Raw genomic sequence first — 26,653 nt, 5'->3', positions numbered from 1 at the left:
GCAGGCGGCTTGCTCCGACATGCTGCCAGCATCGTTACCAAAAATGCCGAGACGGCCCAGGAAGTGGCCATCCTGACCACTTCCTTGACCCAGCCTGTCACACCATACTGAGCGATTCTCGCGCAGCAATCAACAGCTACATCAAAGGTCGTATTTCTCAGCAATCACTCCGTATCTTACAAGCCCCGCATTCGTCTGAAAATCAAATCACCCTCGTCTGGATCCCAGCACACGCCGGCGTTGTCCACCCGCACCTCACCAACTTCAACGAGGTTACACACTTTGCAGCACGAGCACTAGCCAACCGTGCCGGAGATGGTGCACGTGCACCCGCAGGACGCAACCGCCTCACAAGATACAACGACCTTGTGAAGTCATTTTACCTCGCAAGAAGAACCTTCCCCACCCCTCACTGCAAGTTAAACAGGGCACAGGCAACCACCCTTCGCCTGTTACAGACGAATACGTACCCCTCCCTCACACGCTATCACACTATATACCCCGACATCTACCCCAGCCAGACGTGCAAGGTCTGTAAAACTGTATCAGCAACACTCCCCCATATGCTATGGGAATGCAAACATCAATACCCAGACCTTAATCCCGTGACCCTCTCGTCGAGATGGCGCGCCGCCCTGCACAGCTCACATCTCGACGACCAACTCTGGGCGACCCAGCAGGCCTACGAAGCGGCGAAGAGGCAAGACCTCGACGTCCCATCGTGGGAGGCCTAGGCCCAGCCGACTAAACTGCTGGTGCTCATTAAAGCTCTCTCTCTCTCTCTCTCTCTCTCTCTCTCTTGAGTGGCCTTGGTCCACCTAGGCTTCTAGTGGGCAAAGAAGTGCTTTGCATTTTAAAAAAGATACACAAACGTCTTTATCCGTTATCTTCTTAGAGCTAACGCCCCCAAGGTAAACTATAAGCTTGACTGATGTTTCTCTAACCTGCGCGGATGAACGGAACTATTTTTTAAAGACAATGTATGACTTAGCCAGTTGGCCCTACTCTGCCATATCGGGTATCCGGATTTCTAGCCTTTTTGGAAGGCCGCTCCCGAATATAGTGCAGTCTAAAAGTGTGCACCGGTCCCGAAGGTCGTGCACATTAAAAATGTGGGCCGTTCCCGTGGGTATTTGCAGTTTAAAAGTGTGGGCCGATTCCGTGCATTCTAAACATGCGGGCCGACCCTGAAGACAGTGCGGTATAAAATGTGGGCCGATCCAGAAGGTTGTGCCGTATAAAGATGTGAAAAGGAGTAGCTGGCGCAAATTAAAGGCATCTTTTAAATACCATATAATGAAAAAAGAAATGTGGGCCATTCCTGTGAGTGTGTGCAGTCCAAGAATGAGGGTCGATCCCGAAGGTAGTGCAGTTAAGACACTTAAGAAGTGCGACGCTGCTCGTACTCGCCTTGCGCGAGGAATGACGTGCAATGCGCGGTAGCTCCGCCCCATTCTTACCTCGAACTCGTTAAGGAAGATATTGTACATTGACCTTGATCGACTTTAACTGGAATTTGAGTCGCCTTCCAACTTTTTTTCCACTGTAGTTTGTTATAGTTAGTGGGATCACTTGGGGGGGTGTGGAGGTTTCTCTTAGCGGGGAGTGTAACCCAGACTCCATTCCGGTACACACTTGTTTGATGTACACACATGAGTATAGGAGTTGTAACCGGTCTACATACTCCATATGGTGGTGGTGAAGCTGAAAATGAGGTGTACTGACGACGGTGACGTAGCGGAAAGGACCGACGGACGGGTAGACACAGAAAACCCGCTTTCGTACCGCTGCCGCAATAATAGTTCGATTAATCCACTGTAAGAAAAACCACATAAGCAGCATTTACAATCAGCACCTTTGTTAGCCGCATTTGCTGTTTCGAGCAATTTTAGCGGGCGACAGGCGACGACGCACGGAATCAGTTTTATTTTGTCGCAGACTGATGGCACGTCAGTAAATGAACCGCCGCAAATTATAGACCGCTACATGCCCGTAGCTCGAAGCAGAGCTTCGGAACTGGTTTGAGAAACAGCTTCAAGTATGGCTCTCTCTGATTGCCACGTAAAATCCGTAATTTCTTCGTTGGTGAAAAACTTTCGTCGGTGGTTGCATTGTATAAGGGTATTATTCTAGAATCTAGATGCAATACTGCAGAGGCAATCGTTGTTTGGGGCCAAGACGAGTTTTCCGCCGAGGGAGAGCGACAGGGCTTGTTTGAAGCCACGCTGTGTGCATGCACTGTGGTTTCCTAGTTGTTCTATTGACGACTGCTCTGCCCACTTGTCGGGGGCTCGGGATTCGCACTGGCCTTTTTCTTGGCCTACCTGATGCGCGAGTCGTCCTCGGGGAGCTCTTCGCGTTCACCCTCGAATCGGGCGTCATCCGCCTCCTTTAGAGGAACTTTCAATGGTGTCCTCGGGATCTGCCGCTTATCCCCCACACTATCCCTCCTGTTTATCTTGCCACCGTACACAGCTAACCTTGTCCCATTTAGACCATATAGCCAGATTTGTTAGTATAAATGCCGTATTCATTCTTCTCTACTTTTGTCAAGCTCGCGGTCACGTTATCTAGCTCCTCGAATTTTCAGCCGGGGTACGTGACATCGTGATCTGTCGTGTTATCTGCCGCGGTCGTGGACTGTGGTAAGTGATTGCAGGGCGACTTGACTGCTTGCATGGTGCTTGCAATCGCTACAATGCGGAGATAAGGCTGCACACACGCATTTATGATCTGGCCAAGTCCCGCATAAACACCTGTAACATTTCCCCGTTCTAAAACAAAGTTTTTTTAAATGTATATATTATGCTGCTGTACGGGCTTGTTTCAAGTACATTTGCATGTGCGCTTGTGCCGTTTTGCTGCTTTGTTCTGTCTTGCAAACGCCAGCCATGAAAGCTTTTGTGCCTGCCTTTGGAAGCACTGGCAGAACAAACAGGCGTTTCACTTCTGGAAAGTGTCCTAATGGCTCCCACTCGCCTTCGACCGCCTTGGGAATTGCCGACAATCAAGCGCCATATCGATTTTGTAAGGTTATCAGAACGTGCACATGCGACACATATACACCCACACTTCTTAGAACTTCAGGCGAAGTAATCCTGCTCAGAATTTTATACAGATGCTTCCAAGTCTCGTATTGGTGTAGCTTATGCAACTCTCGAACTGTCGTTTTGAACACCCGTTGCATTACATCCACACACAAGTATTTTTACAGCAAAAGCCTAGGCCATACTTTGGGCTGTTAAACAAATAAAGCAAACGAATCTCACTAAAGCTGTGGTGTTCACGGATTCATTAAGCGTCGTTAGAGCCCTAACGTGCTTACACCTTGCTAAGCACAGCGTAAATGTGCAACTAAATCATTATCCTGTGCTGGGTACCTGGCCACAGAGGCATAAAAGCCGGTGTAGCTGCTGATGGAAACGCTACGTTATTAGCTTTTAGCCATACAAACAATATACTCGTCCTGGCCACAGCCCTTAAGTCATTTTTACGCCATAAGTACAAAGCCAGTGCGATAGTGAAGTATTAAATAAGCTACACACGATCAAACGAAAAATAGGGAACTGGATATTCGAGAGAACAGCGAGACAGCAGGAAGTGTTATTTTTTTCTTTTTCATTTTTAGATTAAGAATGAGGCATGCCACTGCAATCACTTTTACCTCCTGACTGCAAACGATCCTCCGACATGTAGTAGGTACGGCGATAGCCTTACAGTTCTCCATGTCCTTCTTCAGTGCCCTGAGATAGAAAGAGCGAAAGAAAAGTACTTCCGCATATCGTGAGCAAATGCCTCTCTACCCAGCATTTTTTTTTTCTGAGCAATGAATGGTTTTACAATTTTAAAGCAATATTAAACGTTTTAGCAGCAACAGGCCTCTTAAAAATCATTTGGCCAGGTTATTTGTAGCACAGCCTCCCCGTGGAAGTTGTAGCTGCAGTGCAAACTTTTTGCTGAAGCATATATGCCTCCCAGCCCTTGCGTTCAAGGGCCCTGTTGAGGCACTAGTGTTACTGTCACCGATACGTTTTACTACATCATCCTTCCGTAAGGAAACCTTTATGGTCGTATATAGTAAACATCACTAGTCAGTGTTGTTATTTTAATACTTACGCATTTTACGCCATTTACAGCAAAAAATTCTCAAGCGTTTCTATGGTCATGTTACATTGACCATTCTCAATTAATTTCTCCATTTCATTCACAATTCATTTACAACTCATCCCTAGTGGATGGCGCTCTTTGTACATATTTGGCCCTTGTGCCAATAGATGCTACACGCGAATCATAGTCTTCGGATCTCCAAAAAGAACAAGTAGGAATCCACAAGGATAAAATATTATTGGCCTTTGTATCCATACATTGTCCATACTTGATCCCAGCGCCAGAAAACACCAAGTTCATAATAATAAAAAATGTCAAGCACGACGACTTGCCATGGCAGACTTAGTATCTCGTGGCTACGTGAATTGGTTGTCTAACGTTTCTGCTTGTTCACTCCTTGGGTACAACTTAGCAAGAACTGAAATGCCGGCGCTCATGCCGAACAAGAATAATACCTGCCTGGCCCTTCATTTTAATGCGATTAGCATTCTTAGCCCATTTCCCCTACTGTGGCGTGCTGCTGCTGTCTACACTAAAGCCCCTGGAACGTCGGTCTCGCTCGCTCAACAATAAAAGAAGGGAATTTGCATATCGGGGCGTTTGTTTCCAACTCGGTACCGTCAATGTTTGCTAACACAAGTGAGAACGCAGGCTCTTCTAGCTGACAACTAAAGTTAAAGCTTTGCCTGATAAAAAAAGCCTATGCAATCACGATGTATTCTATTCGAAATCATATACGCTGAATCCCAATTCTGCAGGGTCAGCGGGACATAACTGTCTGCGATTCGGAGACGGCGTATAGTGAAGCTTTTTTTTTCTTTTTTTTTTTGCGGCTTACGCGAACCTGAAGCTATGAAAATCTCAGAAAGACTACTACAGATTGTAAATGAAGATATGTGTCGCTACATTGCTTGCATGCTAATTACAATAACGTCGACAACCATCGTGGGCGGATTCTGCCGGTTTTTTTTTCTTCCCCCCTCTGCGCGGCGAGCACCCAGCGCAGAACGTCCGGTCGCATGGTTCGTGGAATGACCAGTTTGTTCGTTCTGCGCAGCAGGCCTTCCTCGAAGTGAAGCTCGTCACGGTAGCAGCTGTATGAGCGCAGGGCATGCGGAGCTTTTTCCTTCGTTTCAGGCCATTCTGCGTGCTCGAGTAGCTGCGCAGTTCTACAATGACTGCATCTTTGTTGGTTACTTGCGGATACGAGTTACTCGTCTGACACGGGAAGAGGCGCAATAAAACTCCCCTGAAATTGTTCTGTCTCATCTCTCATCTGAATGCATGGCGCTTGGGAAACAGGAACGAGCGTCCGCTAAGAAAAACTTTTTTTCCTTGGCCGGCATGTACGCCACCTTTATCGGAAATCTTTGCCGGACGAACCTCATGTGTTGAAAACGTAACGGTCATTCGCGCAGCGGTTTATTGAATATCGATTCTGTGATTCTATGATTCGACGATCACTTAGAGCTGCCCAAAAATATCATCGTGAAATTTTGTTCAACTGTGAACAATGTTTCTCAATCTGCACCAAACGCTGCTATGCTTCCGTTTAGCGAACGCGATGAGTAGGCAAGCGTCCTGCAGATGAACGGCTCATACCCCGTGCTGGCTGGCATCTATTATTGAAGTCAAAGATTTTCCTTAATCAAGGGACGACGACGAAGTGTGTGTTGTGTGGAACGCTGCTTTTTTCTCTCTGCGAATTTCAAGCTACTTTGTGGGAGACACTGCTCCCTTAACTACGGAGATCGACGTGTAGTCACCTGGAGGGGTGCCGGCTCCTTCCACGTCGACGGTGGCCGCTCCGAGAAAGCACTCTAGTCGCCAGAGGGACATCGACAGAGAGCATATCTTATTCTGTTGTAGCGCAAACTTAACGACAAGGACAATAGAAAGGCACATTTGACACACAGCCGGATATGCCGTACCAACAAGCCCCTATGCTCTCCTCACCGACAGCGAAGACACTGTTATCTACTCAGCGACATGTGATGAAACCTCGGATGACAGAGACTTCGTGCCCGTAGCAAAGCACAAAGTAAAGAGAAGACTCGGGAGGACATCTCCTTCCACAATTAAGACAACTGTGATCCGGTCACTTCCGACACGTAGTACGGCCTTTTGTGCCAAAGCCGTTTCAGTGCCGGAAGTGTCAAAGGATAGGGCACGTTAGTGCGGTTTGCACAAATGCTGCCATGTGCTCACAGTGCTCTGGGTCGCACAGCTCCGACGCTTCTCGTGCAAAAAACGAAAAGTGCGCCAATTGTCAAGGCTCTCACGATGAATCATCGAAGAATTGCCCACATGTGAAAAATAAAATTAGTCTTGAGGCAAATGGTCAGTGATAGTTCGTCGCACAGGGAGGCTACCGCTGAGGTGCGACGTCGGCGTTCATATCGCCAAAGATCTAGGAAATCCACTGCTGTTACTAAGGATGCACCGCGTCCACTGACAATCCACACACTTCCACAGACAACTAGCAATACTAACAATGATGATCCTAAGCAGAAAGGCTCTATTATCATTGCCTCATGCGAGGAGTGGCCGCCGTTGCCACGGCTAGACCAACCAGCGAAGCAGCAAGATGCAACACGCTCGCTGAATCATGCTTCACCTTCTGACAGCAGCCAAGACGACGACAAAGAAGTTGTCACCATGATAACGGCCCTTATGGGCACACTACGAGTACTACTGACTGCCATGCGCACTCCGGCAGCTCGAGGTGTGCTTCAAATACTGGATGCCCTGAATCCGGTACTGTCCAGTCTTTAGAAGCACCACGGCTGCTCCTCTGCACTCGTTCCTTAAAGAAGGAAGCCTCTATCTTCAGTGGTGTGCCAGAGGCCTTAAATCCCACATTTCGGACTTTCGATCCTTTGTTTTCAAGAACAAATTTCTAATCATCGTCATTTGTGAACGAAACATTGAACGTGCCCTCCGCCTATCAGGATATGAAGCTTTCATGTCTGCCATCTGTAGCGACCACAGCAAAGTCATCGTTTGCGTCAGATGCGATTTCACTTGTTTTACACCCAGAGGTACCTGATGACGACAATCACTACGTATGTTGGACTATACAAAGCAAGAACGTCGCACTCACGCTCGTAGAAGCCTACATTTCACCTTCGAGTCGATTTGACAAGGCAAAGCTAAGTGCAATTTTCAAAGTGACACCTGATATTACCGGCGATTTCAATGCGCACCATCCGCTATGGGAAGCTTAAAGATGGATTGTCGCGGAAGACGTGTACTATCCTTCGCGTCGAACCATGAACTGTGCTGCTTCAATGACGGCAGTCCCACTTTTCTGGGGGTTGACATACAGCAGCTGCCTAGACTTAACTTTTGTTTCAAGATGTCTCAGTGCCAGTGTGAAATGGTTTCTGGACAACGAAACGCATGGTAGTGACCACGTTCCAACATTTTAAAATCGACGGCATAAGCAAGTCAGACTCTACTACAGTTCTTTAACGCATCAACTGGCCTAAATACACGTTCATCGTGGAGAATATTTGCCAAAAGATTCAGCGCTGTCTACGGGGCAACGTCGAGGATCTAATTAACGACGCTGGTCAAAAAGCCACAGGAGTTTTTAGTTCTATTGCTAAATTTTCTTAATTCGAAACCGAATTGGAGCGGCTTCGAGTAATTTGTCGTCGCGCGGAACGAAGGTACAGGCGCACCAAGTCCATATACGACCTAAGGGAGGCGAGACGCATACAGAAATATCCAGCGTCGGATCAACTCCCTGCAGTCTCTAAGATGGAATACCTTCTGTGATCCCCTTGATCCACATAAGCCCCTGTTACATATATGGAAAACGGTGCGCGGTCTTCGAACATCACAGCTGCAATGCCGCCCCTTCAAATTGCCTGACTTTCTGCCAAGGTCGCCGAGAGATCGACGTAGCGGAGGACTTCTGTTTGAAGGCTGCTAGTCAACCGTCCTCGTTCCCCGCACATGATCCCCATGTCGTTCCAATCTCGCGGGATTCTCGTATGGACAGTCTGTTTTCCATCGAGGAGTTGCAAACAGCGTCGGGAGCGTGCTGACGTTCTTCATCGCCTGGACCTGACGGGGTGACATACGCAGCTCTTGGAAACCTCGGTCAAACAGCCTGGCATACTCTTCTACACGTGTACAACAATTCATGGCATGAAAGAGTGGTTCCTGCTGCATGGAAGTCCAGCCGCCTTGTGCCTCTGCTCAAACCAGGTAACTCCCCCCTAGACATGGCGTCTTATTGTCCCATTGCTCTGGCCAGTTGTCTAGGAAAGGTGATGGAGAGGTTGGTGCTGACAAGTCTAGAGTGGTATCTAGAACACAAGATATATCCTGACGCTATGGCAGGCTTCCGGATTCTCGGCATGATGGTAGAGTCGAGTGGTTCAAACAACCAGACAGTGCTGCGACTCACTAAGAAGACGGACAATGTCATCAGACTAATCAGAAGAGTGGCCAACCGGCAGCAAGGCCTCGGAGAAGATAACCTCATGAGATTGGTACATGCGTTCGTAATGTGTCATTTCACTTACGTCGCGGCCATGCACAACTGGCAAAGATCGGAGGGGGATAAGCTCAATGCATTAATCAGGAAGGCAATCAAGAGAGCTCTCGGCCTCCCCATATACACTCCCACGGAACGCTTACTTCAACTTGGCATGCATAACACGCTAGAGGAAATAGCGGAAGCACAGGAGACGGCCCAGTTCATCAGGCTATCTACCACACAAGCTGGAAGACACATCTTACAGGAGTGGGCGTTCCTTCCAGAGTAATCAAAACAAAGTTCTGCAGCATCCCTCGAGAGCAGCGGGACCGCATCACTGTCGCCCCGATCCCACGAAACGTCCATCCAGAACACAACGTGGGAAGACGTCGGGCGCGCGCGAAGGCTCTCCTGGGAAAGGCTCGTGAACGGGCTTCGGAGAACAGTTTCGTAGATGCAGCGCGGTACGCCGACGGACAGGCCTTCGCTGTAGTTAGCGTAAATCATGAAAGGCAAATAACGAACGCAATCTCGATTCGGACGACGTCCTCTGAAATCGCAGAGCAGGCTGCAATAGCGATGGCCTTATTGGACGACAAGAGGACATCAATCTACAGTGACTCGATAGCAGCTGTTAGGGCATTTGCCAAAGGAACCACATCCGAGCTGGCCCTAGGGATATTAGGAAGCAAAGATATCAAGCCACACACATTAATCTGGTTTCCAGCCCACATGGGACAGATCGAGGGTGCCCCAACCAACCTCAATGAGTCGGCACACGAAGCTGCGCGAAGGATCATCAACCGCGTAGCTACCGGGCAGCGTGACGCCGGGGGTACTGACAATCGGGACTCTCCTTCCTCGTACGCCGAAATTACTAAGCACTTTTACTTGGCTCGGAGGATCTACCCCGTCCCACATTGCAAACTCAATAGACCTCAGGCTTTGACACTAAGGCTTCTACAGACGGGGGCATACCCGAACCCCCTACTTCTTCACAAGATGTACCCCGAAATTCAGACGACAAATGCAGGTGCACTATGCAATGACTTAGCGAACTTACCTCACATGCTCTGGCGATGCCCCGCGTTACGCGGCGATGAAAGTAACACTTCTTCACGCTGGGAAGCTGTCCTGCACAGCCCCAACCTCGAAGAACAGTTATGGGCTCTCCAACGGGCCCGCGACGCAGCGGAGAGGCTCGGCCTCTCTGTCCCGACGTGGGAGCGGCCCGCTGCGCGCTATAGGGGGCGCCCTAAAGGACCCTAATAAACTTTTCATCCATCCATCCATCCATGGCAGGCTTCCGACGCGGACGCTCTTCTATAGACAACGTCATAGGTGTTGTCTTGTCTGTTAAGCACGAAAAGGCTTAAGGAGACTGTCAGCGGCGATGTTCCTGGACGTTAAAGACGCTTATGACAACGTAACCCATCAATCCATCCTGGACGCCTTGGGCGATATCGGCCTAGGTGGCCTTGTTTTTCGATGGATATTCAGCTATCTGAAGTACAGGTCATTCTTTTTGCAAACAGGGTATGGTGCGTCATCATAACGCCTACTGTGGCGTACCACAAGGCGGAGTCTTGAGCCCCACCCTATTTAACCTCGTGCTCATCGACCTGGTTCATACCCTTCCGCAATCCGCCCATATGTTGATCTATGCAGACAATATATGCATTTGGTCATTAGGAGTGACGTATCTTCAGGTGCGCGCCAGACTCCAAAAAGCGGCTCACTAACGTCAGGTTATCTTCGAGCTCGTCTGGAGGTGTCTGCCGAGAAGTGCTCTATGGTCGCTTCCACGTGCAAAGCAATGAGGCTGTACGTTGTCAGAATTAATAGACAGCCTATTACCTGCAAGAAGACGCACAGCTATCTAGGAGTGATAATAGAACGAGACTACTCCTGGAGTCCCCATGTCTCCTACCTAAAAAGGAAACTAGTCATGATAACCCATGTGCTCAGATTTCTTTTAGCAAACTCATGGGGTGCGTCTGTGAGTGCGATGCTCCAACTCTATAACGCACTCTTCATGGGTCTTTTACGCTATAGCGTACCTGTACTGGGTAGGACCTGCAGCACGACCATCTCTACCGCTGTGGTGCCTGCATCCACTCCAGGCTCTTGTCATCCCCGGCATCAGAAAGAAAACGGAGATGTCATCTTTCGCCCTCAAACAAACCGTGCTTTCATTCCTACATGAGAAGCACAAAGAACGCATCCACGTTTACACGGACGGTTCTGTCTCCGCCAAAAGTTAAGCTGAAGTAGTGGTAATACTCGCAAAATTTGTCACCATCAAATTTAAGACGTCTCACATTACATCATCGACGGCTGCAGAACTCGCAGCTATCCGTGCTGCTCCGGAGTTTATTGGTCACAAACCATCACATTCATGGTCCATCTTTTGTGACTCGAAGCCAGCTCTCCAGTGTCTGCTGTCCCATTTCAACCACGGACCTAACCTGCAATTAGTCGCAGACATCCGACTACTCCGCCAACACACAGTTAACAAGGGGCACAACTACCAGTGGATACCGGGTCACTGCGAAATTTCGGGAAATCACAGTGCGGATGACGCTGCCCGATGGGCTCACGATGGTACCCATATTATACCAATACCGCTGTCAAGAACAGATGCAGTCACAAGTCTTCGCTCCCTCGCACACAAGCTTACGCAGACTCTGTGGAACAACAGTGAATTTAGGAACGCACGTCTCCACAGATGGGATCCACGTCTGCAACTCCGTCTTCCATCAGGGTTACCACGAGCGGAAGCAACATTTCTATCCCGCCTGTGTCTCGGCGTGGCATAAGTGAGCGCCTATTCTTTCCGCATTGGTATGGCCGACAGCCCTACTTGCGACACCTGCGGCTGCCAGGAGACGATCGAGCACCTCCTCTTTGACAGTCCCCGTTACAATTTGTCAAGAAAAGTGCTTGTGACCGCGCTCGAAAACCTGGACGATCGCCTCTTCACAGAAGAAAAAGTTCTAGGACACTGTGCCAGAAGGGTTTCGGCACTCAAGGCCTTAAGGGCTCTGCTGAAGTTTTTAAGGGCTTGTGAATTGTGCGATCCTCTTTGAATGTCGTAGCGCCTAGCATCGCGTTATGTGAATTTTTCTCTTTTTATTCTTCCTTCTCCTTTTAGTCCCTTCACCCCTTTCCCCAGCACAGGGTAGCCAGCCGGTACTTACACTGGCTAACCTCCCTGTCTTTCCTCCCCTTTTGTCTGTCACCTCTCGTTTCTTAAAGTAGGCACGGACTGCTACCTGTGTAAGAATGGTTCGAAGCTTCCGCAAGTTTCCTTCTTGTCCCGCTGCAGACCAGGCGAGCTACTTTTTCAACCGCTCGCAAAGCGACGAAGACAAGGCAGACATGTTGGGATGAAGTGCGCCACGAAGTTGACGTGAGTAGAAGTGCTGACACTTGCACTAGATGGCGCGGGCTCTTGTGAACAAGATGATACGCATGGTTACAGAAGGGAAAAACTCCCTTGTTTTAAGAATTGCTCTCGATATAAAGTTGGTGTCACTGGCGCTGAAGCTATTTTCCCACGTAAACCAACCTTCTTTCCAGGCTATATAATCACGTGGGAGCACACGTCACCGTGGCGTGCCTTCATTGCGCTCTCAGTGACCGCCTTTTGGGGTTCCTCCATCACTTTTGCGCAGTGTATCGTCGAACCAGCTTAACCTCGCCCGCCTTGGGCTGTCGCCACGGACAGATGCTGCAGACAGTCCACAGATGTGCTAAGATTCGGACGGGGGATATTTGCTCCCGCGACCCCCGGTTTGACTAGTGTATGCGGCGGATGAGCATATAGTCTTGGACTTGTGTTGCGGGGGGCCCTGGTATTTGCACTCTGTGCGCTCAGTGCGCTCTGTCCCTTCTTGGTTTATGTGCTGTAACACTGCTACGAAGAATGCATCACCAATTAGTCCGCCAGCTGGCAAACATTATTGAAATTAACGTTGTCATATTTCCCCTGCTTCAGTTTCGTTGTGATTGTGTCAATACCAACGCGGCAACGCAGGGAAAGAACATGAGAAAGAACACACGTGGAGTACCTTTTGCGGCCCAAGTAAGCAGCAGCATGGTACAAGTCCAAAATTGCGAAGTTTAGCAGCCAAAAATATGCCCAATGTTCCTGATCCGCGAGCATTTGAGGCCGCTAAATTATAGGGCTTTACCGTGTATATCTTTGAAAAGCACAGATCATGGAGTGGCTTACGATTCTGAAACATTCATGAATGGGACAATGCTTACGGTATTTCTTTCTGACCACATGCACATGTGCAATATCGAGCTGTCGCGACACAACCAACAAATCTCGCGAGACAAATTTGTTCCTCTTTCTTACACTTTTTGGGCGGGGTTGCCAGCTCCACACTGTTAGACCCGCAAAAGTAGAGGAGAAAATGAAGCCACAAGCTCCTGTTTTCAGTTTCACGCCAGGACCGCTGCTCCAGTCACATCAGTGCGTGATATAAAATGTGCTGCAGCATTTTGCGGCTATATATAATACTTTACGGGTGAAAACTCCAAGACTTCCAACATTGCCCTTTATTTTCACGATAGCTGTCGTTTTAAGCGAATTACTACCAGATTCGTGAGCAAACTGTAACGATTCGTAAGCAACAAATTATAAAAACCTGGTTATAACCAAGTGGTTCTTGCGCTAAAGATAGTTCGGCATATCGAGTAATCGAGTTCGACGTATCGCTAAATAAGTTTTGTGTGTTTGATAAACAGCACAATTCACAGTACCCGGGCTCACTATAATCGGATTTGAATGTATTAATCTCTATCGCTCTCTCCCATCTCGCGTAGATAACACATTGAGCGATAAATTATCACAGTTGCTTAGGTCGGTTGTTGATTGGGAGAGCTCGCAGAGCTCGTAGGCGTAAGATGCGAAGGTTTCGGCCTTTTATTTATTATATACTCTAGCGTACAGAAATGAATCCACATCCACAGCCAGGCGTTGCGAGCCGGCTGACATTCTTCCTTGTTTGCTTTAATACGTAGAATTTGGTATTGAACACGAAGGGCTTCTGAGCCCAGCATTTATTTCATAGTATTCAACACCGCTTCATATGTTTGCTTCTTGGCATTATAGTGGCGCTTCCGGCTCAATACGCAAAGTGCGAACGCAAAACGCGCCGTGATTGCTTCTTTCTGCGTTTTCGCGAGCCGTTTTTGCCGTGCTCCAGTACCGGAGTGCGCAAAGCTTTTTGGCCCCTGAACCTCAATAACCTTATCTTGAAGCTGTTGACACAGCTTGCATTCATATTGGCGGCGCGAGGTTGAAGAAAGCACGCACACAACAACAGGAACGAAATTGACGGGACAAGCGCACGACCCGCCTTTTCTGCCCTGATCTCTTTTGACAGTTTGGCCTCCGCAGCTTCTGGAAGCCGATCGTGGCTTCGGCATTGGTATTTCGCTTTTACCTAGTTTCCTTACATGTTCCAAGACTATTTTGTGTTAAGCGTCACCTATATTTATGTGGCTAAATCTACCAGTATATAGCTCATTTACCGTAAGTGCCGTTTCAGTAGCAAAGAGTCGGTCATTCCCCATCTGAGTAAGGGTGTTAGCATTTCGTAATTAACCAATCTATAAGGGAGACTTAGGGAAATGTGATTTGTTGAAGTAAGTGTGTGGGCACCTCCATATGTGTATTTTGTAGGAGTGTGCGAATATTCGAAATTTTAAATACGAACCAAATCTCTCGAAATGGGCGAATTCACTATTCGACATCTTTGAATATTAGTTATTGCTCGAATGTAAGGAGTAGCAACACTTACCATAGTCTGCACAGAGAATCGCCGCCGGCGCAAGTGGGGGCTGTTCCGAATTTTTCTTACGCAGTTGCACACAGACACCATGCAGTTCCTTGGTGAACGCATGGCCAGATAACCATACTTCTCGGCAACTTCTACTCACTCCAAAAGAACTTCTCGTCTTTAAGCGGTGTACGCACTTGTTGCATGTGTTTAGGCAAATCAGTTTAGCATTGGCTGGTCTCACCATCTTGGATTTCTTTAAAAGAAAAAGAAATGTGCGGTGCTATGTCACACCTAACTCCGAGGAACCACAGCACTGCGTTCATCGACAGTGACGTATGGTTCCATGTTTCATTACTCTCATTGTGAACCAGATAACTGAAAGCTGTTTAGCATTTACAAGCTTCTCAGTTGACCCGACGTCCTGTTGTGGTGCACGTATAAATTAACGTAAATTAAGCAAAATGTTCATTTTTTTAGGAGATTAACACCATACCAACTTTATATTTCACTTTACTTAGACATTAGAAAACATCCCATATTTGATTCGCTATTGGAACGTTGTTTGTCTTGAATGCTCGTATTTGGTTCGATTCGAAAACGTCACTCTTATAACGTCCAAAGTTGTCTGTCGCTTAGACAAATTAGTCTAAATACGCACCAAGCTTGCGGTAAAGAGCTGTACTGATGCTCATGTTTACTTGCAATCCTACTTCTTTTCTCGTAAAAACGATCCATGCAGTAAAGTGAAGGCCGTGTTCCGAAATTTGCCGTACTTTTTTGGAGTATCGGCGCAAGATAGCCCTAAAACGTTTTTTTTCTTTCTCTTATAGTCCAAACATGACCTTTATCGCTTGACCTTCGTGGACATTGAATTCGCCACATAATAGTTGTTGGCATCAACACTGTAAACGCGTACACACGTGAAGTGATAGACTTCCTGCGAAGCTTTTGTCAACTCGTATTCCTCTGATGCGTTACAGGGACATGTAGACGCTGTAATAATGTTAAGAACGAGTTATAGGCGCATGTCTTGTGTGAAAAATGCCGATCAAGAAAAAGGTCAAGAAAGGAGAAAATCTCTACAATGCTATTCACTGCATGCCTGCAAGAAGTATTCAAGTTACTAAACTGGGAAGGCCTTGGAGTAAGGCTGAACGTCGAATATCTCGGCAACCTTCAGTTTGCAGATGATTGTCCTGTTAAGCAACACTGGGGACGAGTTAAAACAAATGATTGAGAACCTTAACAGAGAGACTGTGAGGGTGGGGTTGAAGATTAATATGCAGAAGACAAACATAATGATGAATAGCCGGGCAAAGGAACAAGAGTTGAAGATCGCCAGTCAGCCTCTAGAGTCTATGAGGAGTACGTTTACCTAGGTCAATTAATCACAGGGAACCCTGATCATGAGACGGAAACTTACAGAACAATAAAAATGCGTTTTAGTGCATACAGCAGACATTGTCAGATCCTGACTGGGAGCTTACCACTGTCATTGAAAAGTAAGGTGTACAATCAGTGCTTTCAACCGGTGCTGACATATGTGGCAGAAACTTTGAGTTTAACAAATAAGCTTGAGAAGAACTTAAGGACCGCGCAACGAGCGTTAGAACGAAAAATGTTAGGCGTAACGTTAAGAGATAGGAAGGCACCGGTGTAGATTAAAGAGCAAATGGGGGTAGCCAATATTATAGTTGACATTAGGAGAAAAAAGGTAGAGCTAGGCAGGCCATTTCATCCGCAGGGGAGATAACCGGTGGTCTATTAATTACAGAATGAGTACCAAGGGAAAGGAAGTGCAGTCGTGGGTGGCAGAGAATTAGGTGGGGCGATGAAATTAGAGAAATTTGCAGGCGCAACTTGGAGTCAGCTAACGCAAGACAGATGTATTTGGAGATCGCTGGGAGAGGCCTTCATCGTGCAGTGGACACAAAAATTTATTATTATTATTATTATTATTATTATTATTATTATTATTATTATTATTATTATTATTATTATTATTATTATTATTATTATTATTTCATCCTCTATTGAAATACTATCATTTCTCAGCAGCATTTATTCATATCGGGACGCTCCACAACTACCAACCTCGTTAGCTTCATATGAAGATGCATGCCTCTCAAACAGTGTATAAGAAACGCCAGCTAGATGTCACTTATTTTGACCCCAGTAAGGCGTTTCATGTCGTATGCCACAAAATACTCCTTCATAAGTTGACACAACTTGACCTACACCACTCTGTCACAGCGCTGATAAGAAGCTACGTACACGACCGGTACTGCTACGTTAGCGTAAATGGTCGGTCGTCAGAACTTTATGCGCTTACAAGTGGAGTTCCTCAAGGGTCTGACCTAGGCCCTCTTCTTTTTTCGCTGTTTATTAACGACGTTTCGGCAGTCATTCAAAACTCTTCAATTTTGTTATATGCTAACGACGCAAAACTTTTCAAAGCGGTAAAAAAATGTTAATGATTGCGACGCTGTTCAGAAGGACATTGCCAATTTTGCGTCATGGTGCGCTGAATACAAGCTGGTCATAAATGCGTCAAAAACGAAAGTTGTAAGCTTCACGCGGAAGACTAGCATGACTTCATTTCCCTATAGCGTTAAAGACGTTCTCCTGCCATGAGCTCAGGGAACGAAGGACCTTGGAGTGTGCAACGATAGCTCTCAGAGTTTCTCGCCCCACGCTCAACAGACGAGGCAGCGTGCACTTTGAACGCTCGGTACAGTATGTCGGGATACGAGAGACTTCAAACAACCTGGGCCATTTGTAACTTTATATAAGAGCGTATGCCTACTATTTCTTGTGTACGCCTCCGTGGTTTGGGGCGGCACTTGCAAGTCAAATTGTGAACTTGTCGAAAATGTGCAAAAAAAAATTCACATCTATATTTAAACATCGATTCTGTTAAAAGCCTTCCATCTCCATAGAGCTAACACAGCCACTCATGTCACCTACCCTCACCTGTAGACGCAACAAATCGGATGTTCTTTTTCTTCACAAATTAATGCGTGGAAAAATCTGCTGCTCGCACGTGCTTTCTAATGCGCGCTTTTACATTCCGCAGAAAGGCACAAGGAAACAGCGCGCCATTCAGCCTTCAGATTTTTGTGACCCTCTACCTAGAGTGCAGGCGACATGTAACGCCCTTTTCAGAGTGCCTGCATATCTTGAGGCCTAATTTTAACATTTTCCTGAAAGGAGTTGCAGAGGAATTTCAATACCCGAACAAAAACACTCATATCTGACATACCAACTCGCCCAAACTGCCACGCTTTTGACACTCATATCTGCATGTTGTGTGTTCGGTCATTCTGTAATCCTTTTCTCTGTTTCTCCACTATTGCTTTGTATTCTCTTCGCGTACGCATTTTATGCTCTGTTAAAATCCGTATTGGCGAAATTACTATTTTTTTATGTGTGCGCGCGTGTGTATGTGTGTGTGTTAGCTTGCATTGTTCTTCCTGTGCATTGATTTGCGGACCAAGACCCGCGAGGTTGTTCCTGGGGACTTTAATAAACACCTTTGATTTATTTACTTATTATTATTATTATTATTATTATTATTATTATTATTATTATTATTATTATTATTATTATTATTATTAATGAATGTTCTGCGGAACATGTGCTTTGTGTTCCCTATTATTCTGATTACTTAATACGCCTGCGTAACATGCTTCACGAACGCCTAGCCGCCGGTCGTCTGAAAGGAAAGTTTCGTGACGAAGTTCGCGAGCCAAGCCACAAAAACCGTAGCGGTCTGCGTCACCTTCGACGATCTGGCACGTCTCGCAAGGGCGTCTCGCAACGACATAGACCGGCTGTCGTTGTGGCGATGCACGTTATGCGCGCATGAAACCCACCCATCCGTGCATTAGAACATTGAAGTGCAACTATGACGATGTCCTTTGATGCTTAAAATATACTCATGGCACCATAGCTTTATATGTGCTGCGTTTAAGAGGATAGTTGAGAAAGTCTTATGCAGCACTGTTTTTCGAACCCGATTCGTTTGAGCAGAAATTGAGAAACCGTTCTCCTCGCCCATCCACAAAACATCGACGCGTGTACCTGTTGCCTGAATGCACTTAATTTTGACCCTTTTCGATGGATATCATCTTGAACGTTTCTCAGACGACTGATGTATGAAGTTTAGTCTACTTGCTGTCTCCAGAGGCATTCTTCACATGAAATGTTGAGGGCGAGCAGGTTTGTCTGAACTATGACTACTCGCGGTGCAACATAAGGCTGCCAATTACATAACAGCTGCGTTGAACATGTAGCGTTAGGGCGAGCAAGGTCGCCTCCAATTTGTGTGTTGCATCCTTAAAAACCTCGATTTATTTCACTTCAAGCCGCCGCCGCCTAAAACTGGCAACGCTTAGACGGCTTTTGGGCAACACTTTGCAGAGGAAGTGACGCTGGTAGAATCTTTAAAATACCGTCAGTATAGTCTTCGCGTTACTGTCGGACATTTGTGTTCCATGAGCTACCAGATAATGATAAAACAAACTTTAGCGGGTGATGAGAACGACCTTCACATAGCGCGCAACGGAATGGCAAAACAGAAAGGAAGACGAAGACAAACGCAAACTAACAACTGATTGTATTGAAGCCAGACCAGGTATAATTATCCACAAGCGACAAATGCTACATATAAGTGTTGTTTTTTCGAGCGTGAAGGAAGCCCGCGAATACACGCAAAATTGCCGCGCGACTGGCCGCTCGAGGCACTTTGCGTGTGTTCGCGGGTTGCTTTCACGCTCAGAAAAACGCGAATAATAATTATATATCGTTCTTATCGTTAATTCTTATCGTTCATTCCTATCGTTCTTAGCAATCGTTGCTTGAAAGCAAATTCGGCGTCGCTCCCGTATTGCTCACGGGTATTGTCGCTACTCAGTGAAGGCAGTGCAACAAACGGTGCTTGCGCGGCTTTCGTGTTGTGTCCGCAGCTCGACCCAGCTCGTGGCCTGCCATGGGTGAGCGTTTAACATGAGGAGTTCCTCCTGGTGCCTGTGGATCTTGGTGGCCTTCCTGAGCGCGCCTAGCCCGCCCGGAGAGTGCCGCTATGTCTCCATCAACGACCCCAGCCAGCAGGAGAACTGCTACAAGAAGGGAGGTCAGTATGGCCGCACAACGCTACTGCACAATATAGTGCAAAACGTCGCGCACTGCATCGCATGGAGAGTGACTGTAGCGTGGGGATAACTACCGCTGGCGTAGGTGTTGCTTACGAAAGTGCACGCTTTTTCCCCCGTGTAAGAACTAACTTTGAGATAGTCAGCTGAGTTCAAACATAAGCAGCTTAAACAATGAGCTTAAATATGCTTTTAAAGGCAGTTATGCTGCAGTTTCAAGGTCATTTTGGTCGTTTGCCATGCTCCAAGCTCAACTTTCACAATGGATGAAATCGCCATTTGACCATATAACTCACTTGACAGTCAAGACCTGTCATCGCCCGTGTTATCAAGTATGCGAATCGCTTCAGGCGTCGTGAAGACGAATCTATAGTATAATACGACTTCAGGTACCGTTTAGTAGCGGCTGCAGTTTCACGCTGGTCACGTGCATAGCCGAAAGTGGGTCGTGGCCTTCTAGCGTGCGATAGAAGACGAACGCACAAGCAGTTTGCCTGAATCCCGCTACACTCCCTTACCGACGCAGCGTCATCGATTGCGCTGTGCTGAGCGCAAAAGAATAAAAGAGCAACCACCTGGTCTTCTACGTTTCCCTGTCGGACGTCAGCACAGTGCGCTTTGTGTTGCAGCTACAGCTTCGTGCACCGTAGTATGTGATCACCTGAATGATCAGTGTAGCTCGCCAAGCTGTCGGACCTGGAAGAAATTTCTTGAATTTGGCCATTTTTAGAGGAATTACAGTATTACAGCTTAAATGTTTGCATTTGCTTTCTAGCAACTGGTGGTTGGAAGACAAATGAATTAAGGTAGAGAAAATTCTGAGGCAGAACGAGAGCTCAGCTAGGGCAGCTATACCGTCTTTTATTTTTTTTTCGAACATTTTTTTTTTTGTTAGAGCGCCTGGAGCATATAGTGTCATTGGCCCTGTTCAGGTGAGTTACCTGAGGAGGCAGGCGTTACTTGCGCGACAAATCGCAATGTCCAGGTGGCTAGTTAAAGAGATTCCCTAACGAAATCTAATTATTCAGTTTAAGGCGCATTATAAGATTTCGAGATTGAAATTGAGCACTAAGGGACGCCATATCTGCTTAGCAGGAGTCTTATAACTCGCGTCACTTATGAGATATCCGCCCCCAAAATCGGCTAAAATATGCGTCAGCGTTGCAGTTAAGATCATCCCGAACTGCTTGAGAGAGAAAGCACTTTATTTGCACCCATCAGAGAGTATGGGTGATCGGGGTGAGACGCAGCTCCCCTTCAACCGTCTCCCCTAGACGTCGGCCGGAATTAGTTGGCTTCCGGCGGCGGCCTGGGCTTGACCGATGACTTGTTTTTGGGCTTGAGAAACGTTAGTGGCAAACTGTTAAAACGAACGCCAGTATATTTCTCAGCCAGGGTTGCCAGGTTCAAAGGTTGAAAAGTAGTCAGGAAACCTACAAAAGTAACCATAAAAGTAGCCAGTTCACTGCAGGTCCTTAAACAGTAGCCAAAAGTGTCGTCAAGCGGCTGCTTTGGGCAATCACGCAAGGAAAAACATTGCTGAGGCAGATTATGAACTAGTCCTTTTGAAACGGCCCCGGTTGACGCCCCTCAATTCCTTTAAAAAAACGTGTCTTGCGAACTCTGGTCGCTCTGATTTGCTAGAATATGCAAACGACAAAATTCATTCAACAGGAACACGTTCTGGTTCAGTCCATGAAGCGTCTTCTTTGATTGTTGATTGCTCAAACAACTAAAACGTTAAAACAGAAGCCTTATTACGGTTCCACAATGAAATTGAGAAAAGACACGTGAAAAGTGTGATATTTGCTTTCAAAAACTACCAGAAAAAAATTTCCTCAAGGGATAAGGAATACCGACTATACGATATTCTCTTACAAAGTGGAGATATGGCACGGATACATTGACGAATGACTAAAAAAAGAACGAGAATAGCGCGCACAACAAATTTGCTGGTACTAGAGTTCCACGATAAATACTTGCGTTTACCTAATTGATCATTTGAGGAGGTATAATACATCCCGAATCAGAATACTGACCTATCAGCCCAAACTGGAAACCTGAATCTTCAAAATAGTGTAAGTTGCGTCGTCCTTTCTAAATACACGTGGTTGCGTTCGTCATTGCACGCTATGTCACAAGTGTTGTAGTACAGGGAAGTATACAATTCGATTATACAGGGTGTCCCAGCAAACCTTAGCCAGAGTTTTAAAATATGCGAATGCCACGTAGCAGGACAGAACCAAGGAAATGTTGTTTGCCGTCACTTGGAGATATTCAGTTTATTTTTGTCATTCTACCTAACTACCTATTTATTCCTAATTAATTAATTAACCAACCTCTCAAATATAATTAGATGAAAAGTGTCAATGACAACACTGTAGAGCAACACGAAAAGCTTTCTGTTGCTTAATACGGGCTACATAATAGTGTTTTTCCGAGCGTGAAAGAAGCCCGCGAATACACGAAAAGTGCATCGAGCGACCAGTCGCGCGGTTTAAAAGATCCGTTTCGACTGTAGGTGGTATGTTTAAATACGTTACGTGCATGCTGACACGAAAAAAAAAAAAAGTCACTTGAGCTAACTTACGACACTGCTTGTTTTCCTGTGGTAAACGTTTCTTAATCGTTTGACATCGTGTTACATCTTGCGAAAGTGCTTCGTGCATGTGTGAGACAGGGAGTCTTCTCGGGTTATTGTTTTTTTTTTTCGTTTAGCTCCTTGCTTTCGCAGGCGCTACTCGCTGTACGAAAGAAGTATTTTAAATTCAGTATTACGTGCCTTTAGATTGGTTATCGCAGCTAACGGTGTGGACTACTCTCCCGGTTTGACATCCAGCATGCCTAAGTGAGTGACTGTCAAAAGAATTTCTTTCCGATGCATAAAGGGCAAAACTAAAGAAGCGTTTTGCATGCAGCCACCTTTCACAAATTCTCACGTACGTACGATGTGCTTGTACCAAACGCGCGAGATATTACTTACTGAGGTAGAGTGTGCAAATCGAATTTCGCTTGTTCAACCCCGTCTTGGCCTGCAAAATGTTGGACTGATGTGTTTGACATTACATTGGCGCTTTACGAGACTTGTGAAAGCTGAAGGATTGAAGCGCAGGCCGAATTCATAAATATCGTATCAGCGAAGTCAACTTACTTTGCGTAAGGCAAAGGCAATATTTCTGACTTCCATCTAAAAGGGTTAGTTTTCTTTTGCTCCCTGTGGTCTTCGGCATAAGCCTGGGAAAGCGGTTAATGGTACACAAGCATTTTCTTCTCTGTATGCGAATACACTGTTCAGCACGTAAGCGAGGAAGAATTCAAAAGTGCTCATCGGAGGTCAAGCAGCTGAGGGACTTGGGGGTATTCTGTAAGAGTCCATCTAGTGGACTGTCCATTTGGGCCGCTGCTGATTAACTACGGCCGCTCGTCTCCTCCTCGCTCGTACTGATGCATCCAACCAGCAGGCTCTAACCAGTTCGGAGTAAGAGGCGCACTCCTCCGGCGCCAAGCTCTCCGCTTTTCCTTTCATCACCCTATCTATCTCTCTTTCTAAGGGAATCGTTAGGGCATGTTTTACAACTTGATGCAGCTGCGATGAGGCACTTAGACGCGCCACTGTACGCGTGCTTCGCAGACGAGTCTGACGTTGCAACCACTGAAATGCTATGCGTGATAGTGAAAAGGAAAATTTCTTTGGTGTCTCGAAGCATGTGTTTAAGGGAATGTCAGTGAATGAGTGGTCTATACGAATCGTAAGAAGGTATGGACGTATTGTGAAGGGTCTGTGTAACCACACTTGTCAGAGAAGACGTGGGTTTCCCTCGGCATCACTATTATATCCCGTTTGCTCTAAAAAAATCAGAGTATCGTTGCTTAATTTTTTTTTCCTGTGGTATATGGAAACATTATATATATATAGTAAGATGAAGCGTTGCTTAACCTACATGTTTACGTATCAACTTACTATCTCTCTGCATTTTGTTCCATACGGGCAATTTGGGTCAAGGAAGCAGCCCAAGTAACAGGAATGAGAGAAAATAACATGAAAACACTGACAGCCCCCACGTTGTCGTTCTTCCCAATTATTTCGGCCAGCTGCGCCGTTTCCTTGCCTCTGCACTAAAAAGCGTCTCCTGACTAAACGCATAGCTATATCTTCCTGGTGCCCCCCGCTGATGGGAAGCACAAAAAAAAGAAAAAAAAACGTTCTTCAGTTGTCGAGACTCGCGCAAACGACGAGTGCGTCTTCCTTATGCAGTTGAACAGCCCGAGCCGGCGCCCCGCATCATGTATGTCAACGGCCGCGCGCACAACATTGTCGTCGAGACGAGCCAGAGACCCACGCAGCGGCTGGTCACTCATATGTTCCATATTTTGGTTACCGAGCTTCTGGGCTACCGGGACGTAGTCATCCGGTCAACGAGCAGCATCGACCCAGAGTCTTCGCTGCAGCGGCTGACCGGATGCGCCGATCTCAAGTGAGCTTCCTGTGCGTTTGCGTTGCTCCATGTTGTGACAGCGCTGTCGTGACGCGCCCAATTAGGGCGGTGTAAAATCCTTTCTTTCCATTTACTTCCTGGACGGGCAGAATGACATCTTGTTCGTCTTTTAATGAGACGCCGCGAAGAGGTCAACTGGTGCTTTAATTTTTGGCAATATTTGACCTTCCGACAGTTCCAGTTTGTTTATTCCGGAACCCATTTGTTCATCACGTACTGCAGACCGCATACTTTCTGGTTGCTTCGTTCACATGTGTCACATCCGGTCCTGATCGAGCACAATAGCGCAGCATGCCATGTACTACGATGTGACCTGCCGCATGTATTAGCCACTTGTTGGACTAGTTGGTGAAAGGCATAATCCCAATTGGGATGATATCTTGGATGGCGTGATATCACCCCATTATCGAAATGGTCGCACAATGAATAAGAAAGAAATTGGATTTTTTTTACTTGAATCAACACTTAGTTTTGATGCAATTGCCAGAAGGCGCAGTTATATCGACAATTAACGCTGTATTGTGCAGAGAAAGTGAAGCTGGAAAATCAAATGTAGCAATGACACTAATGAATTGCATTTTGGTGCGTTGTCAATGCCGATCTTCTTGAGCATGGAGATCTATCATGTTATTTTACGATTAAATATACTCAATACCAACGGAAAGAAAGAAAAGTTTGCAAATGCTTTTCACGAGCTTATATGACTCATTTCGCTGGTGCGCCTCCTGGGCCTAGTGGTTTTAAACGCTTGACTGGTCAGCAAGACAGTCACTTCGTTATTATTTGTGTGTGTGTGTGTGTGTGTGTGTGTGTGTGTGTGTGTGTGTGTGTGTGTGTGTGTGTGTGTGTGTGTGTGTGTGTGTGTGTGTGTGTGTGTGTGTGTGTGTGTGTGTGTGTGTGTGTGTGTGTGTGTGTGTGTGTGTGTGTGAAAGCATCAAGTGGTCCATTGAGCGAAAAAGCCGGCCTCTGTCGTCCGTAGCACTGAAACGGCACCTAAACTCGCATTGCCATTTCTGCGACGCCACGTCATGAGCTGCGCCTCGACGGAGAAGAGCCGAAAGGCGGGCGAAAGGGAACGCGTGCTGCAGCGACAGCGCGCCAGGTGTTTCGTGAGGGGAGAGGGCATCGCCGCGTCCGTGGCTTGCAGCGTTGGCCCTGCAGGCTGCTGCTTCTTGCTGGCTCGGGCAGCACCTACCGCAATGTTACATTACTCGCAGCGCAGAACTCGAAGGACCGCTTTGCGCAGTTCAATTGGACATTAATGCTTTCGCATTCACAACTGATAAGAAGTGCTTAGGTGTCTTCGGATTTTCAACGTGTTTCCTAAGCGTTTCTTTTTTACACAGAATGTCTACATTGTTAATTTTGTTAATTAGGTGTTCGCGGCAGTTACGTTAGTTTTCCACAAATGCGCATATTGTAAATTCATGTGCAGGGATTTTTCATACGCAGAATCTAAAAAATAAATCTGAGAAACGGAAAAACTTTCTATTTCTACTACTGAAAACTCCGTTCAGTGAAAAAAAAAACATTCTTTTACTTTAAAAAAATATTTCTTTCTGCATTTGCTAAAAACAGTTTCTCCTAATTTGAACAGAATTGATCCCTATATAATGAAGTGAATTCTTTTTATCAATACTGTGAGCGAAATGACACTTGCTCGTATCTTTACTATCCTCAATTCCCTTTTGTGTGCAGCTTTACCAGCCACATACGTATGCATAGATCTCATATGCGCGAGCCAATGGGTCTTAATGTTTGAAAAAGATACGACTGCTCTCCCGGCAATTCATGCCACTGAGAGCATGGAAACACATACCGGTGGAGTAAATACTTGCATGTGTTGTGTAGTGGCATGTGTCTTGTCGTCAGCTTTGTCACATGTCACGTTGTTCTGTGTAGCTTCCTTATCTGTACTTACGTGACCTGTTACAACTGCATCTCAGCATTTGACTCGTTCGTACTCCATCAGAGTTGCCGTCCTGAGGGGAGTAAAAGTTACTCCCATAAGAGAATAAAACACGTAACAACATTTACTATGTAAAATGACAGAAAAGCCATGAACAGAAAATGCTAGTGAAACTACAGAAAAAGTGAGAAACAGGGAACAAGAAAACAGCAAAAATGTGCTAATAAACTTGTCATGTGGCTTTCCCTGCTATTTCTTTTATCACAAAAATATTTTACAGTGTAGATAACAACAAAGAAGACTCAGCTAAAAAGCATAATCCATTCGATTTATTAAAACAAAGCTGAATATCCCTACAAACAGCTCTGCCTAAAGATATCTAGCAGTCCACTTACACTATTATGAAAAACATGACGTTTCAGAAATAATTATTCAATATGCGCTCCATTTTTTTTGTTTGAACACGACAAAAGGCAACGTTACAATAGACGGAAATCTTATCCAGTTTTAGCAGCCGCTCTAACAGATCCAAACGTATATAGGCAGAAGGCTGTTGACGTTTTAAAAGAATGTGTTGAACGCCATATCCGTAACGTTAGTAAAAATGAGAAAAAAATTGTTTTCGCTGTGGTTGTATACAGCTTGTTTACATTTAAAATATGTACAGGAAAAAAATCTGTACTTACACGAAAGAAATC

At 46.2% G+C, this 26,653-nt stretch overlaps 1 protein-coding gene across 6 annotated transcripts in view; it reads left to right on the top strand.

The window, feature by feature from the left end:
• LOC142561297 (uncharacterized) overlaps nt 1–26,653 on the top strand; it is a 146,882-nt gene that overhangs the window by 99,744 nt on the left and 20,485 nt on the right. For 5 of the 6 annotated variants that reach the window (XM_075673442.1, XM_075673439.1, XM_075673436.1 and 2 more), the window contains exons 2-3: nt 19,365–19,531; nt 23,806–24,025. In XM_075673442.1, coding sequence (XP_075529557.1) covers nt 19,405–19,531; nt 23,806–24,025 — 347 coding nt within the window. In that variant the 5' untranslated portion in view covers nt 19,365–19,404. Of the gene's footprint in view, nt 1–19,364; nt 19,532–23,805; nt 24,037–26,653 lie in introns of those variants that run through there. The other variant, XM_075673441.1, reaches the window with a different exon arrangement.

Source organism: Dermacentor variabilis, chromosome 1, assembly GCF_050947875.1.
Source record: "Dermacentor variabilis isolate Ectoservices chromosome 1, ASM5094787v1, whole genome shotgun sequence".
NCBI lineage: Eukaryota > Metazoa > Arthropoda > Arachnida > Ixodida > Ixodidae > Dermacentor > Dermacentor variabilis.
The sequence above is the reverse complement of the archived record's forward strand: the minus strand, read 5'-3'. Positions and strand labels throughout refer to the sequence as shown.